The following is a 14,360-nucleotide window of genomic DNA, read 5'->3' on the forward strand; positions in this document are numbered from 1 at the left end:
TTCCTTCATTTTATGGCAGAATAATATCCCATGGTATGTGTGTGTGGTGTGTGTGTATAACATTTTCTTTATCCATCCATCAGTGCACACTTAGGTTGTTTTCATATCTTGGCAATTATAAATAATGCTGCAATGAACATGGATGTACAGCTATCTCTGGGATACCGATTTCATTTCTGTCAGATATATACCATTCAATGGGACCACTGAATCATATGTCATTCTATTTTTAATTTTTTGAGGAACTTCCATAGTGTTTTCCATAGTGGCTGTACCAATTAATATTTCTACCAACAATGCAAAAGGATTCCCTTTTCTCCACATCTTTGCCAACATTTGTTATTTTCTGGGGTTTTTTTTTTCAATATTGGACATCCAAACAGGTATAAAGAGATATTTCAGTGGAGTTCAATTTTCATTTCCCTGATGATTAGTGATGTTGAGCATCTTTTCATGTACCTGTTAGCCATTTGTATGTCTTCTTTGGGGGAAAAAAAATATCTATAGAAGTCTTTTGCTCATTTTTGATCAAACTATATTTCGTTATTGAGTTGTATGAATTCTTTATATATCTTGGATATAAACCGCTTAGCAGATGGATGGTTTGCAAATATTTTCTCTCATTCTATAGGTTGCCTTTTCATTTTGTTGATTGTTTCTTTTGCTGTACAGAAGCTTGGTAGTTTGATGTAGTCCTGCTTGTTTAGTTTTGCTTTTGTTCCTTGCACTTTTGGTATCATATCCAAATAATTGTTAGCAAGATCAGTGTCAAAGAGCTTTTCCCTGCTTTCTTCTTATACTTTTACAGTTTAGGGTCTTACGTTTACATCTTTAGTCCATTTTGAGCTATATAAGCAACATTTGTATCTGACTGCTTAATGGCTATTACCTTCAAAAATATCGTGAGGATTCTCTGAGACCTTAGGATAGCTGTTTTTCCTTTGTAAGAAGATTTTCATTTACATCTGCCTGGTACCTAGCAGTCTTCACCATCCTGGACCACCTCATACTAAATTTAAGCCTGAGAATTCCTGGCCTAACTAAGTTTTGCCTACTCGGGATGCAAATCTAGAGAGGTTTCTTCTGAATCTTCCCAGAGAAGGGCCTCCAGGAACCACAACCTCCCAGAGAAGTCTGCTTTTCTTTTTCTTCCCTTTTTCTTCTCCATTGCAAAGGTGCCAAGGCAACTCTCTCAGCAGATGCCAATAGTTGTGGAGGTAGACGAGGAAGATCTAAATCTGGTTCAATCATTCCTGAGGATGTAGAACCCGGGGCTCCAGCTAAGAGGAAGTGTTCTCCTGCAAAATTCCTCACCTTCAATAGGCCGTGGGCCTTGACTTCCTTCTGGACACAATATAGACATGGAACCAGGGTACAAATTGTTGTGTCATTGATAAGTACCTTCTGGATAAAGATAGCCTTGGTGCTTCAATATTCTGCTTACCTCCCAGTTACGGGATCTCATGCAAAAACTGGCCAGGAAGGACCCACTAACTTTTCAGAGCTTGAGTATTTTTAAATTGCTGTACACACACACAGAGATATACATTTTGTCCAGCATATGTTACTGTTTTCAGTGGGAGGGTTAATCTGAGTTACCCAGTTTACCATTACCAGAAATCAGACTTACATGGCATTTTTAAAATATCTTTTATCAAGATGGTGTGTCCAGCCAATAATTTTCCAGTTCTCTTTGGTTTTGTATGTTTACTTGTTTATCTTTAGGTCGATTAGTGGGCAAATTTTCTTGTACCATAATTCCTCATTATGCATGGTACGCCCGTTAGCTACAATAATTTTCCCTTCCCACACTGTCCTTTCCTGAGCTAAGTCTTCCTCATCTTTCAAGATAGTTCAGGAATCATCTCAGGAGGTCTTATCCCATTCCATTCCTAACCAATCAGAATTGGTATCCCCCGTGTACTTTATAGCAGACAGGGAAGATATATTTAACAATCTAAGTGTTTCAGTAGTACTAGCCAGTACAACTAGATACATAGGCCAATAAGAACAGATGCCAACTATAAACAACCAGCACTAGTGTGCACTGAGCAAATATTAGCTATGCTCAAAGCATATACCACAGTGAAGTGTGATAACATGTGCACACTATCATGGGCCACCATTCTGCAATTGCTGTTTACATATCTCTTCTGGTAATCTGTGATATCATTATGAACGGAGCAATTATACTCACCCTGAAATCTTTTGTTGCATGGATTCTTGGTGCAAAGAAGGCCCCAATAAATATTTTTTGAGTTAAGTTAAAGAAAATCTATATTGAGGGAACTGCCTCAAAAATCCATTAAATAAATCACTCCCTATTCCTTCATAGTTTTAACCACTGGAAGTTCATGAACAATGAAATCACTTCACTCCTCCTGTTGGAACACTTCTGCTGAACTTTTGAACAAATCTATGAATAAAGAGTTTGCTTATCAAACCCTCAGCATTGTGGACACAGTCATCCTCCCTTCCATGATTGGGATGATCTGCTCAATGGGGCTGATCGGCAACATCCTCATTGTAGTCACTATAACTAGGTAAGGCTTCTCCTTTTCCACATTTAGGGACATTCCATACTCCCTAAGTGAATCCTTTCCCTCCTGTGGGACTTTTTCTTAATGAAATCAGGTTTGGGAAATATTTGTTTAAGATAATTAAAGAAGATTCCACACATATTTTCATTATGTATTAAGTAACATCTGAGTTGTAGATCTCAAAAAGACCTAAGCCAAATCTTACTGCTGGGTTAGTGAATTTTTAGAGCAACAATTCTCAATCTGAGCTACATATTAAAATCACCTGGGGAGCTTTTTAAAATCCTAAAACACAGTTTCACCCCAGACCAATGAATTCAGAATCTCTGGAGGTGGTGCCCAGGCAAAGATTGAAACTGCAATGCAACCATTTAATTTTCCAGCAACAAGAAGCTGACTTGTGAAAGAGACTCTTTTTCACTCACTTGGGCAAGAGAGAAACTCTACCTGATCATCCAAAGATTAAGGCAGTCATAGATGGTGGATTGTCCCCCTCAACACAGATCACTCCCAAGTAGGCCAAACTGAGAAACATAGTGACACTGGGAAGCAAGCAATGAACTAAATTCTGACTTGGCCATACGAAGACTAGAAATGTATATGAAACATATATACAAAAAAAAAAAAAAAAGCTTTAAAAAAGATGGAGCCTCCAGAATAGAATGTTCTATGTGGTTTTTTGTTTTTGTTTTTGTTTTTAAATAAAGAAGTGATTTGTGTATGAAGGGGGTGACTATAAAGAAATAAGACCAGATCATTATTAGTCTTTACATACTTTAAATTCATAGCAGGTCAAAAGGAAGCCAGGTTAGAAAGTGTAGGAGGAAAATGAGACCAATTATAATGAGAAAGATGAACTCAATCCTATTACTCAGCTGTTCTCCACAGCCACAGTGGGCCCTAAGAAAGTAACTCAATAAAAGAGATGACATTTTTCTGTATCATTCCTCATCTCTACTTCCTGAACACATCTTTCTCCTATTTACTGACAGACTGCTTCAAGAGAACAGAGATTAAGGGGTGCCCTGTCTCTCAATAAATAAAAGTGCCCGTTCTATCATTCCTTGCCCTCAACTCCCTGTCATCAACTAATTCACACTAAATCATGAATTACTAAAACTCCGTACTTTTTAACCCTTTCAATGGTGTCTACATTTTAAACAGAGATTACAACAGGGCGTGCATTAACCTAAAGGAACACAAACGGTCTAATAGAATACAGTTGCTGAAAGGAAGAGAAAATGCTTAGAACAAGGCCTCTTCCTTTTCCCTACCCAGCTTCAATCATAACTAGTGGCTCCCTTTCATCCAGCCCTCTACTGTTCCCAGAGTGTCAGCCATATGTAAGCTCTTGTTGGGACTGACTCATAACTTTCTGCACATACACCCTACATTTTGGATGCTGCAGAACTTCACAGCCACATTTGTTCAAATGAATTGGAAAGTTGGTGGGAGACCCTTATTACTATGGTCCAATACACCAAGACAACTCTGGAATCTAAACGGGTTGAATGTCTTGCCCAAGGACACAATAAATGAGGGCATACAAATAAAAATAGAATCCCACTTAGGTTCTCTTACCACTATATTACACTATGTATCTAGAGCAGGGTTGGCAAATATGCCACTCTATTCTAAACTCTCCCCTCCTTGGCAGTCCTCTCTAATCACACAGGTCTGTCCTATAGTAGGAGCCTGTGTGAGGACTGAGAAGTCTTCTCAGCACAGCTCTTCACTAAATCACTACGAATTCATGGAGTTTGGCTCACAATAGGAATTTATTGCAACTAGAGCTAAATGCCAAATAAGGGCTGGTGAGGCGACCCAGATATAAAGGCAGGAAGGTACTACCACACCCTACCACCATTCTCACCCCAACACCACAACCTCTTTCCAGGCCCTGAGCTGCATAGAGAAGAGGAAATGGTTTTACAGATCCCAGGAGTCTGGGCTGCCTGGTGGGACCTGTGGTCACAGTGGGATCTGGGACCATGAAGTGGGGGCTGTAGGGAGAAGGCGAAGCCATGGAAGTAGACACAGCCACTCCCAGAGATGCCAACAAAAGAGAAAGAAAGAAAATACCCTGGCCTCTCCTCTCTTCCTACCCTCCAATTTCCCTCTGATAGTGCTTCTTATTGGCCAAAACTAACCAATAGCCAGTTGGCAAGGAGACCTGAGTCATGAGAGAATAAAGCTGGGGAAGGGTGGGAAATGAATTTGAGAACAAGCTGATTAGCAAAGCCTTCTACATGTGTGATGTTATATGTTTTGTTAGTTTCATTTAACCCATAGCATATATTGTTATTTCTGATGCAAAAAGTAAACATGTTTTTAAAAGAAAAAATTTTTAAACATAAAAATATACAAAAGATAAAGTCAAAATCAGTTATACTACTATTACCAAGTAGATAATCACTGTGATCACTTGACATGTTATTAAACAAATTTTTAAATAAATTTGGAGTCATACTATGTACACGATTGGGACCTTTTTACTTAATAAGTATTTTTCCCATTTGATTATATATACTTACAAACTATAATTTGTAACAACTACATCATTTATTGTATAGGATTATGGGATACTATAATTTATTTCATCATTCTTCAAATTAGTGAACATTAGATAGGACCATGTTAACAATATGGAAAACATGTTAGCCAAAATGATTAGTACTTTACATGTTTAATTTTAAATGTTTGAGTCATGAGAGACAGAAATCTAATAAAATCTGGTAATAGGACACATGAAAATAAATTGGACCTAAAAAAAAGAATGCAAGTTATTTATATTTTCTATGCTGTCACTTTCAGTAAAGAAAGCAATAATAAGTATGTGTTATTTTATTGCCCTCATATTTTATGCCCAGATAATTACATCATTTGTTTCAGAATTCTCTTTTTCTGTACAGAATACCATCTAGAAACACTTTTATTTCATTCCTTTTAATTGCCAGTTAATGGCCCGCTCTGTCCTCATCAATGGAATTACCATAATATATTATCGATAAAGGACAGTGTCTGTCTAAAGAAGAGCAAGGGCCACAGATCTAACTGCTGCGATTAGGACCTAAGCAGCCACTTACAGTTTATATCCTAATTCAAATGGAAAAAGCATCTACTTAGAGTCTAAGATTTGTAAGATTTTTGTTGTTGTGTTTTTGCTTTTGTTTTGGTATGTGGGTTTTTTAATTTGTTTTTTGTTTTGTTTTGTTTTTGAATGTGGAACTCTCTCTACCTGACCTCTGGTATCTGTTCCCGTCCCTTTCTCCCTCTCCATCTTCTACACTCAATGGCCTGGAAAGACCAAGAATGAGAGACCAAGGACAGTCACTTGGCTGCTCTTTTGGTTGACATGATCCTTTCCTCTAGTCTCTTCTCCTTGGTCTTTCTGACATGAGCCAGCAATCTCCTGGGGCAAAGAACCAGCCTGCTTTGTAGTAGCGTCAGCAGTGCTCAGAGCACGATTGCTGAATAAGGACTCAGTAGCAGTAACTTCTCCACTCAGTGCATGTTGCCAGGTGCTGGGTAAAATATCCTCACTCAGACTGATGTCTCACATGAGGATTTGATGGCTCAGGGTTCACATAGAATTTGCAGCCCATGAATAATAAAGACACACGCTAGCTTCCAAGCCATAGAGTAATAGCTCTGAATCTAGAGTCAACTAGCAACTGTGGCATAACCTTAGGGCTAATTCTTATGTGCTATTTAAATTCTAATTTGTCCTCAGTTCAGATGCCACTTCTGCCAAGAAATCTGCCTTGATTGTCCCCAAAGGAGAGGGCAAAGCTCCCTTTTGTGTATTCCTTGTTCTTGCTCTATCTAGCTTTCTCTCATCACATTGTAATGTGATCATTTGTCTAGACTACAAGCTCCTCCATGTTACAGTTTATAGATTATTTAGTTTTGCAGTCCCACGGCATAATATTATGCCTAACATATAATTGGTGCTCAATGAAATGTTGGTTAAATTAATGAAAGCATCTCCCAGGTAAAGATAATGCCTGTTTATTATTGAATGTCCCAATCCTTGATGATAGGAACTAACTGATTTTAAAATTGAAATTTCTGCCCTCAGAAAATTCTTTTACCTACAGCGGAAAGTGTCACATCTAGGTAACATTGAATTTACTCCCCCAGCAAGAGACATGAGTTCATTCTCTACCAGTCCACTCATTTCAGATATCTTCACACTGTCTAAATTTCAGAGTTTTAATAGGCTCTCCTATTGGGTTAGATTTTATTGAAATTTTTCTAAGTAGTGATTGAAATTTTTTTAAACAATGGTCTCAGGATTTGAACTTACACTTCAGTGGGAAAAATGCTTTGCACAATACAAAACCATTTATTTTCCCTGTTCAGCTGTTTTTTTGTTTGTTTTGTTTTGTGCTAGGGATACATAAAGATTAAGCCTTTTTCCTGAGTGAGTTTAGAGTTAGTATAAACCGTTGCTATATAGAAAATACTCCAAAATTAGTAGCTTAAAACAATAAATATTGATTATCTCACACGTTTTGAGGATCAAGAACCCAAGCAGTGGCTTAGCCAGGTGGTTCTGACTCAGAATCTCTCACAAAGTTGCAGTCAAGCAGTCCTCGAGGGCAGCAGTCTGGGGCTGGAGCACTGACTTCCAAGGTAGCTCACTCATACATCTGGCAAGACAGTGTTAGTTGCTGGCAGGGGTCCTCAGTTCCTCTCCACGTGGACCTCTCCAGACAGTTACTTGAGTATTCTCACAAGATGATAGCTGGCTTCCCCAGAGAAAGTGACCCAAGAGAGAGCAAGGAGAAAACCCCACGATGCTTTTATGTCCTAACTGTGAATGTCACACACTGTCATTTGCACCATATCTTACTTGTTAAAAGTGAGCTACTAAGTTCAGTTCACAATCAAGGGGAGGGAATTAGGCTCCATATTTTGAAAGTAGTATCAAAGAATGTGTGGATATATTTTTAAACCACTTCAGTTAGTTATCATCTATTTAGTTCAAAATGTTTATATATACACAAAACTAGGCATTTGTGAAGGTTTTCCTTTAATTTTTTTCCTTTTTTTCTTATTTAACCCTTACAGTACTACCATGAGGTAGGAACTGTAATTCTAGTTTTACAAGGTTTTCTTTTAACTTTTAAAATCTATTTGGCAATTGAAAAATTGTAACAGGTGGCATAAATTGAAGAAGGTGCATGCTTTCAATGTCAGTCTTCAGTTTCTCTCCATTTCTTTCAGGTCTAGGAATAAAACTATTCCTGACATTTATATCTGCAACCTGGCTGTGGCTGATCTGGTCCACATCATTGGAATGCCTTTTCTTATTCACCAGTGGGCAAAAGGAGGAGAGTGGGTTTTTGGGGGGCCTCTCTGCACCATCATTACATCCCTGGATACCTGCAACCAGTTTGCCTGTAGTGCCATCATGACTGTAATGAGTGTGGACAGGTAAGTGAAGAGATTTTGAAATATCTTGGCATAATTCAGAGTTGTCTGTGCTTCCCCAAGTTCATCCCAGTTTAAGCAACGTAAGTGCTGGTTTGTAACAGCACAGCTCCTCTTCCTTGCTTATTTCACTGTAGGATTAATTACTTAAGAAACTTTGCACCAACTTTCACAGAAATCTATTTTTAAATAGAAAGCTTAAAAACACTAAAATACCATTTTTTCTAATTATTTTTTGACCTCTGTTTTATTTACAATTCACTGCAAGATAAAAAGATCTCAAAATCATGAAATGTTGAAGACCAGAATGAATGCTCCCTCTGCCAACATTCTTGCAACAAAAAAGCTGAGGCCCCAAGAAGTGAAGGGATTTGCTGAAGGCACATAGAGTCAGAGGCAGAGCTGAGAACTGAAGTAGGTCTCCTTACTTTCTGTCCAGAGCTATGTCTGGCATGTTCATGTCTCACATATTCTTGCTATCACCTAGCAGCTTGAAGGAATCAGTGGAGCAGAAATGTACTGTGAAGAGATGTCCCAGTATGAAGAAGACCATCTTTTACTTCTTTTACACTTATCATTATGATTGTTTAATGCAAATGCTGCTATTTTGTATGATTAGAAATTTATTTGACCGTGACCTGGAATGTGACATAGCCATATTTATTCACCATATACACTAATGTTATTTGAGCAGATGGTGGTGATGGTGCATACTTATGGAGCCAGTGAGTGGTGGAGCCCACTGCAGACCCAGGCTGTCTCTAGAGATGGCAAGTAGCTTGTAATTAACCCACCATCTAGCCTCTTTAAGAAGCATACAAGGTAAGACGTGCCCTGCCTCATCCAGACACCAGAACTTCCACACCGGGTCCTAGCAGCATTCCCCAAACAGAAAGAAGACCTAAAGACAACAGTAATATATAAAACAGGATTGTCTTAGAGTACAACCCACTGAAAATCTCCAACTACCTTCTTCCCACTCCAATCCCAACCCCAAACCAGCACACATGATTCCCCTTGTTCTGATTTACTTTTTCTCTCTCTCTTGCATCAAATATATTACATAGTTTAACTTACTTTGTGTGTGAATGTATGTGTGCACTGTTTATTGTTTAGCTACCCCTCACATGTAAATTCCATATAGTCAGGGTCTTTGATCACAAATACATCCCAAGTGTCTATGGAACAGTGCCTGGCACATGGGTGCTCAAAACATATCGATGAATGAATAACTGTCAATCTTGAGTGCTGTGTTAAATTCCCTGGCTCCACCCAGAAGTTTTCCTGAGCTCTGCCTCTTTTACCCTTCCAAGTAGGCCTTTGAGGTAGAAAAATGATGAACAGTTCTTCAGATAGATAAACAAAGGAATAACAAGGTACATATAAATCATTCACTGGATTGTTATTCAGACATGAAAACCAATGGAAATATTTAATGCATATTTTATATTCTGCTGCTTTTCTGCAAAAGAATTCTCCAAATATAGAGTGTGCTTTTCAATTTATAATTAACATCAGATTTTTTAATCAATGTACTATGTAGTTCTGGTTAGTTCAGCTGATGCCAGCCGATGCTGACAATGTCTTGAGTAAAGTCTGGTGAGCTTGCCAGAGTTGCAGCATTAGGGGAAGGGCCCAGCACAGGACAGGCCCTTGCAGAAAAGCAACCTAAAGTACAGGCCTTACCAGTCATAACCCCACTCCTGGACATAATAAAACCTGCTCCATACCTGTCTGCTGAATGCAGGAAAGTATTGACTTTTCCTTTAAAAAGGGGAAGTAGTACCTCTTCTGTAAATCTTTTACTATAAATTAAGTGAATGGACACTGTCTGCCTTGGAACAGGCCAACTATATGTATTTCCTCATGTTCATGGGTTTTTCTTCTATAAGCATGTGTGTGAGTGTGCATGTGTGTGAGTGCGCATGTGTGTCTTATATTCCTGAATAGCATGTTTTTGGTTTTTTTTAACCTGATGAACACAGTATGCTGAAATTTTACTTTAGAATTAAGATATTCAGACCCTTATCCCTCTTCCCACCTCACTCTAGAGCAGCGGTCCCCAAACTTTTTGGCACCAGGGTCCGGTGCTCCTATGAGAATCTAATAGCTGATGATCTGACGTGGAGCTGAGGCAGTGATGCTAGCGCTGGGGAGCGGCTACAGATAGAGATGAAGTGTTGTTCCCCCGCAGCTCATCTCTTGCTGTGCAGCCCTGTTCTTAATAGTACCAGTTCTCGGCCTGGGAGTTGGGGACCCCTGCTCTAGGGAATTATGTAGCCAGAAACAAAAGAAGATTCTGTAAAACTGAAGAAGATTCTGTAAAACTGAACCTTTTCCTCCTCTGCATTTCTTACAGTTTTAATTGTACCAAAATCATAAAAATTCAATGAATTTTGCAATTTTATAAAACAGAAATAGAGTTTTCTTTGTAAGGCCATAACCAAATGTCAGTGCCATCTGTATGCTTTATTGTTTATACATTTAAGTCATTTTAATTGAGAATATAAGAGATCATAAGTTTTAAATTTCTCACAACTTTTTCATTTTTTTCTCTAATTAGTAATAACTGTCAGTGTGTGGAATGTTATAATAGTGATTCCTACCTCCAAAAGCAATTTGACAAAATGCAAACATCCAAAACATTAAAAATAATTGCCTCCAGTCAAAAGCTACCTAGACTTTCATAGGTGGCTACTTTTGTAAATAAATTCTCTAGAACTTCAAAAGTCAGTAAGTAGAAGCAAAATCCCCTATTCATTCATTCATTTCATAAATATTTATTGAGCATGGACCATATGCTAGGGACTATGCCAAAACAGAAGATACAACAGCATTAAACCAATAGTCAAGGTTCCTGTTTTCTTGCGGCTTCCATTCCAGAGGTGTAAAAAGACATCCATTGAAGGGTCACATGGGTAACATAGTGACAGCGACACATACTAGGAAGAAAATGTAGAGGTTCCCTACGATCTGTACTTACAGTCATGGATCCTCCTCAAGAGTGACTGGTGTGAGTGATGGTCGGGAAGCTTCTCTGAGACACAGACCATTAAATGAGAACTCGAAGCAAGAGCAGGAGGAAACAGGCAGATCCTGTCAGGCAGGTAGGAAGCCAGGGAGAGACGGTGCAAGCTTCAGCTTGAGTAGCAGGCAGGGCCAGGTGGAGAAAAACCTTGCAAGTCATGGTAAGAATTCTGAATTTTATCTAAAAGGCAATGGAAAGCCATTAAGAGTTTTCAGCTGGGCAGGGGAGGGGGAGTGATGCTGGAGTGGGAATATGATCAGAGAAGATTCCTAATTGATTAATGCCATGGCTCCATCATTCTTTAATCCCAGGCAGTATGATGGCTGGCTGCTGTGCAATCGCTGCCTCACCCCCTTCCCCACCCGGGACGGGGCCTTCTCTCTTTAGCCGGAGGTGGTGCAGGTACAATACGCAGAAGGAGAAGCGGCTGGGGAACGCTGGGCCACTAACCTCTCCCTGCATGCCGAGGGGTCCCTTAACTGAACGCAAAACATCCTGCTTCTTGTGTGAAATTGAAATAGCAAGGGGACAGGAAATTTTTCATTTTTATAAATCTTCATCAAGTAGTTCTACGACAATTTACAGGAAATTAAATGACCATTGAAACATTTTTTGCATTTATTTAATGTCTACAAGTACTGCCTTTCACCACCCAACCCCCAGCAAAACTGTGCTATCTCAAATACCCTTCCTTTGGGGTCTGAGCTCTCTTTTTCATCCTTCAGCTTTTATTTGGCTCTGAAAAATTCTTCTTGGATTTGCTGGAAAATCAGATATATTTGATATGTCAGAATTTCAAGTTTTGAGTAATGATTATCCTTTTTTTTCTGGGTCAAAAATAGAAGAAAAAAAAAAGAAAACCCCTTAGCCCATTTCCCCCTCCACCTCCAGCTCAAGTTCCCTGAGGAATTTGCATTGTCTATACTAGTCACATTTGTTTATCGTCACTGTGATTTCTGTGAACTGAACCTTCAAGAGACTGGGGACCCTACTGTAAAGCCATCTGAGCAAATGCCTGTCCCATGGGCCTGAACCTCATTCTGCTGGGGGTCCTACCAGCCAGCGCGCTTTCCTCCTTCCTGCCTCTACATCAGCAAATCCTATAGGCACAGGGCCCCATTCCTGGAGGAAATCCCTGTTCGGAGACAAAGTTTTCCAGATCCTTGTGTACAAGAGAGAACCTTTGTAAAGAGAAAGTTTCCAGGGCAGAATTTTACCATCATCAGTGTGTTCGTGGAAGTGACAGCTATTTCAGTGAGTGGTTTATTCAGACTTTCAGGGTCAAGAGTTGTTTTCTCTACAGGTACCAGCCAGCTCTTAAAAAATATAACTTTCCTTTACCCTGATAGAGGTGTGCTTCAGGGAGGATAATAATACTAATAATTTACTCTTGTCATGAACCTTTCATCCTTGGAGCTCAGTGCTTTTATTGATTGTTCTCAAACCCTTCTTAACTGGCTTTGCAGGTACTTGGCTCTCGTCCAACCATTTCAACTTATAAGTTGGAGAACGAGGTACAAGACCATCTGCATCAATTTGGGCCTCTGGGCCACTTCCTTTATTCTGGCATTGCCTGTCTGGGTCTATTCGAAAGTCATCAAATTTGAAGACGGCGTGGAGAGTTGTGCTTTTGATTTAACATCCCCTGACGATGTACTCTGGTAGGTTGTTAAAACTTAAGAAAAATAGAGTTGAATTAAGTTATGAAGTGCTTCATCCTCCTTGTCAACACACGAGCTGCCACACAGTATCCTTGGGGATCCTCTGCCAGCCAGTCTCCCTGCTTAGTTTTCTGCTTTCCAGTCAAGTTGATAGCATGATTTTAAAAAGAGGGTAACCTTTAGAAAAAGATTTTGAGTTTAATCGTGGCACCTCAGTGGGCACAAATATATTTAATCGTGAATTTTAAAGAGTCTCGCCACCAGACACAGCAGGAACTCAGCAATCGAGGGAGGGACAGAATTTCCACAAGGGCCTCAGGGTCACCAAGATGCAACATTATCAAGATGCAACTGGAATTCGATTGACTTGTGTTCCCCAAAAAGATATATTCAAGTCCTAACTCTGAATACCTGTGAATGTGATCTTATTTAGAAATAGGGTCTTTGCAGATATAACCAAGTTTAGATGAAGCCATACTGGATTTGGGTGGGCCCCATATCCAGTGTTTAGTGTCTTGAGAGGGAGAGGGAGATTCGAAGAGACATACAGAGAGGAGAATGCCTGGGAAGTCAGAGACAGAGATTGGAATAATGTGTCTACAAGCCAAAGAACACCTACAGAGGTGAGGAGAGAGGCAAGGAACAGATTTTCCTTCAGAGCCTACAAAAGGAGCCAACCTTGCTGACATCTTGATTTCAAACTCCAGCCTCAAAACTGTGAAACAAGAAATCTCTGTAGCTTTAAGCCATCCACTTTATGGTAAGTTGTTACACCAGCTCTGGGTAACTAATACAGCAACCAACACGGGCATTTCTTACATTTTAATTTGAAAAGAAAAATTAAATCAAAATTTTCTCATTTGAAATTTTGAACATAGCATTGGAGTCTATGACTAAAATGTTTTGATTGTCTACTAAGGGCCAGGCACTGCGCTAGGTGCTTTTTACATATATTCGTATACCACCTCAGGTCAATCTGGCAGATTCCTTTTTTCCACTCACTACTTGTCAAATAGATGAGTCATTTCTGCATCATGTAAACACAGGCCAAGAGGGATGGAGGTAGAAGCCTTACAAGATTGCAAGTCCAGTAACAGCAAGCCCCTGAGAAGTTCAACATAGATAGGACTGATTTTTTATTTATTATTTCTCCCATCAGCATTGGCTACACTCACAGACAAAAACCATCAACTAATCTAAAGATGAAATGATAGTTAATCACTGGCACTGATAAATTAATATGGACCACAACCTATCTAAAAGAAGAGAACATGAGGCTTGCTAAATGATCATAGGACTTTGGCCTGTGTCAAAGAAACAAAGATTAACTATTTTGCACCATCAGCTGCTTCTGCTATTTTTGGTTGATTATCATAAAGGATATTCTGAGGTTTCAGCCTCTGTTGTTTCTCCTAAAATTAAAGCCTTATGGTTAACTGAGACTGGAAGTTCAGGTGCTCACTCTCTGCCACCCCGTCCATACCCACTTAATCTGGGCTGTCTTCTTTCACCAATGCCAAGGTTCTGCCAGGAAGGAAGACACCTGGCATCTGTGCAGAAATGGAGTTGGCTCACTTGAGAATTCTTTTTGGCAGAGCACTTGGGAAAGGATTGGCTGATTTTACAACATGCCCTTTAAGAGGCTCATCTTGAGCCTTGGTTACAGGCAAGGGCTATGCAGCTCCATTGTCT

The 14,360-nt window shown here is 39.4% G+C and overlaps 1 protein-coding gene across 1 annotated transcript in view; it reads left to right on the plus strand.

Moving 5' to 3' along the window:
• Positions 1-2,330: 2,330 nt before the first annotated feature.
• MCHR2 (melanin concentrating hormone receptor 2) overlaps positions 2,331-14,360 on the plus strand; it is a 15,730-nt gene continuing 3,700 nt past the window's right edge. The window contains exons 1-3 of the mRNA XM_011360730.1: positions 2,331-2,543; positions 7,773-7,982; positions 12,474-12,668. Coding sequence (XP_011359032.1) covers positions 2,362-2,543; positions 7,773-7,982; positions 12,474-12,668 — 587 coding nt within the window. The 5' untranslated portion in view covers positions 2,331-2,361. The remainder of the gene's footprint in view (positions 2,544-7,772; positions 7,983-12,473; positions 12,669-14,360) is intronic.

Source organism: Pteropus vampyrus, unplaced genomic scaffold, assembly GCF_000151845.1.
Source record: "Pteropus vampyrus isolate Shadow unplaced genomic scaffold, Pvam_2.0 Scaffold58, whole genome shotgun sequence".
NCBI classification, from domain to species: Eukaryota; Metazoa; Chordata; class Mammalia; order Chiroptera; family Pteropodidae; genus Pteropus; species Pteropus vampyrus.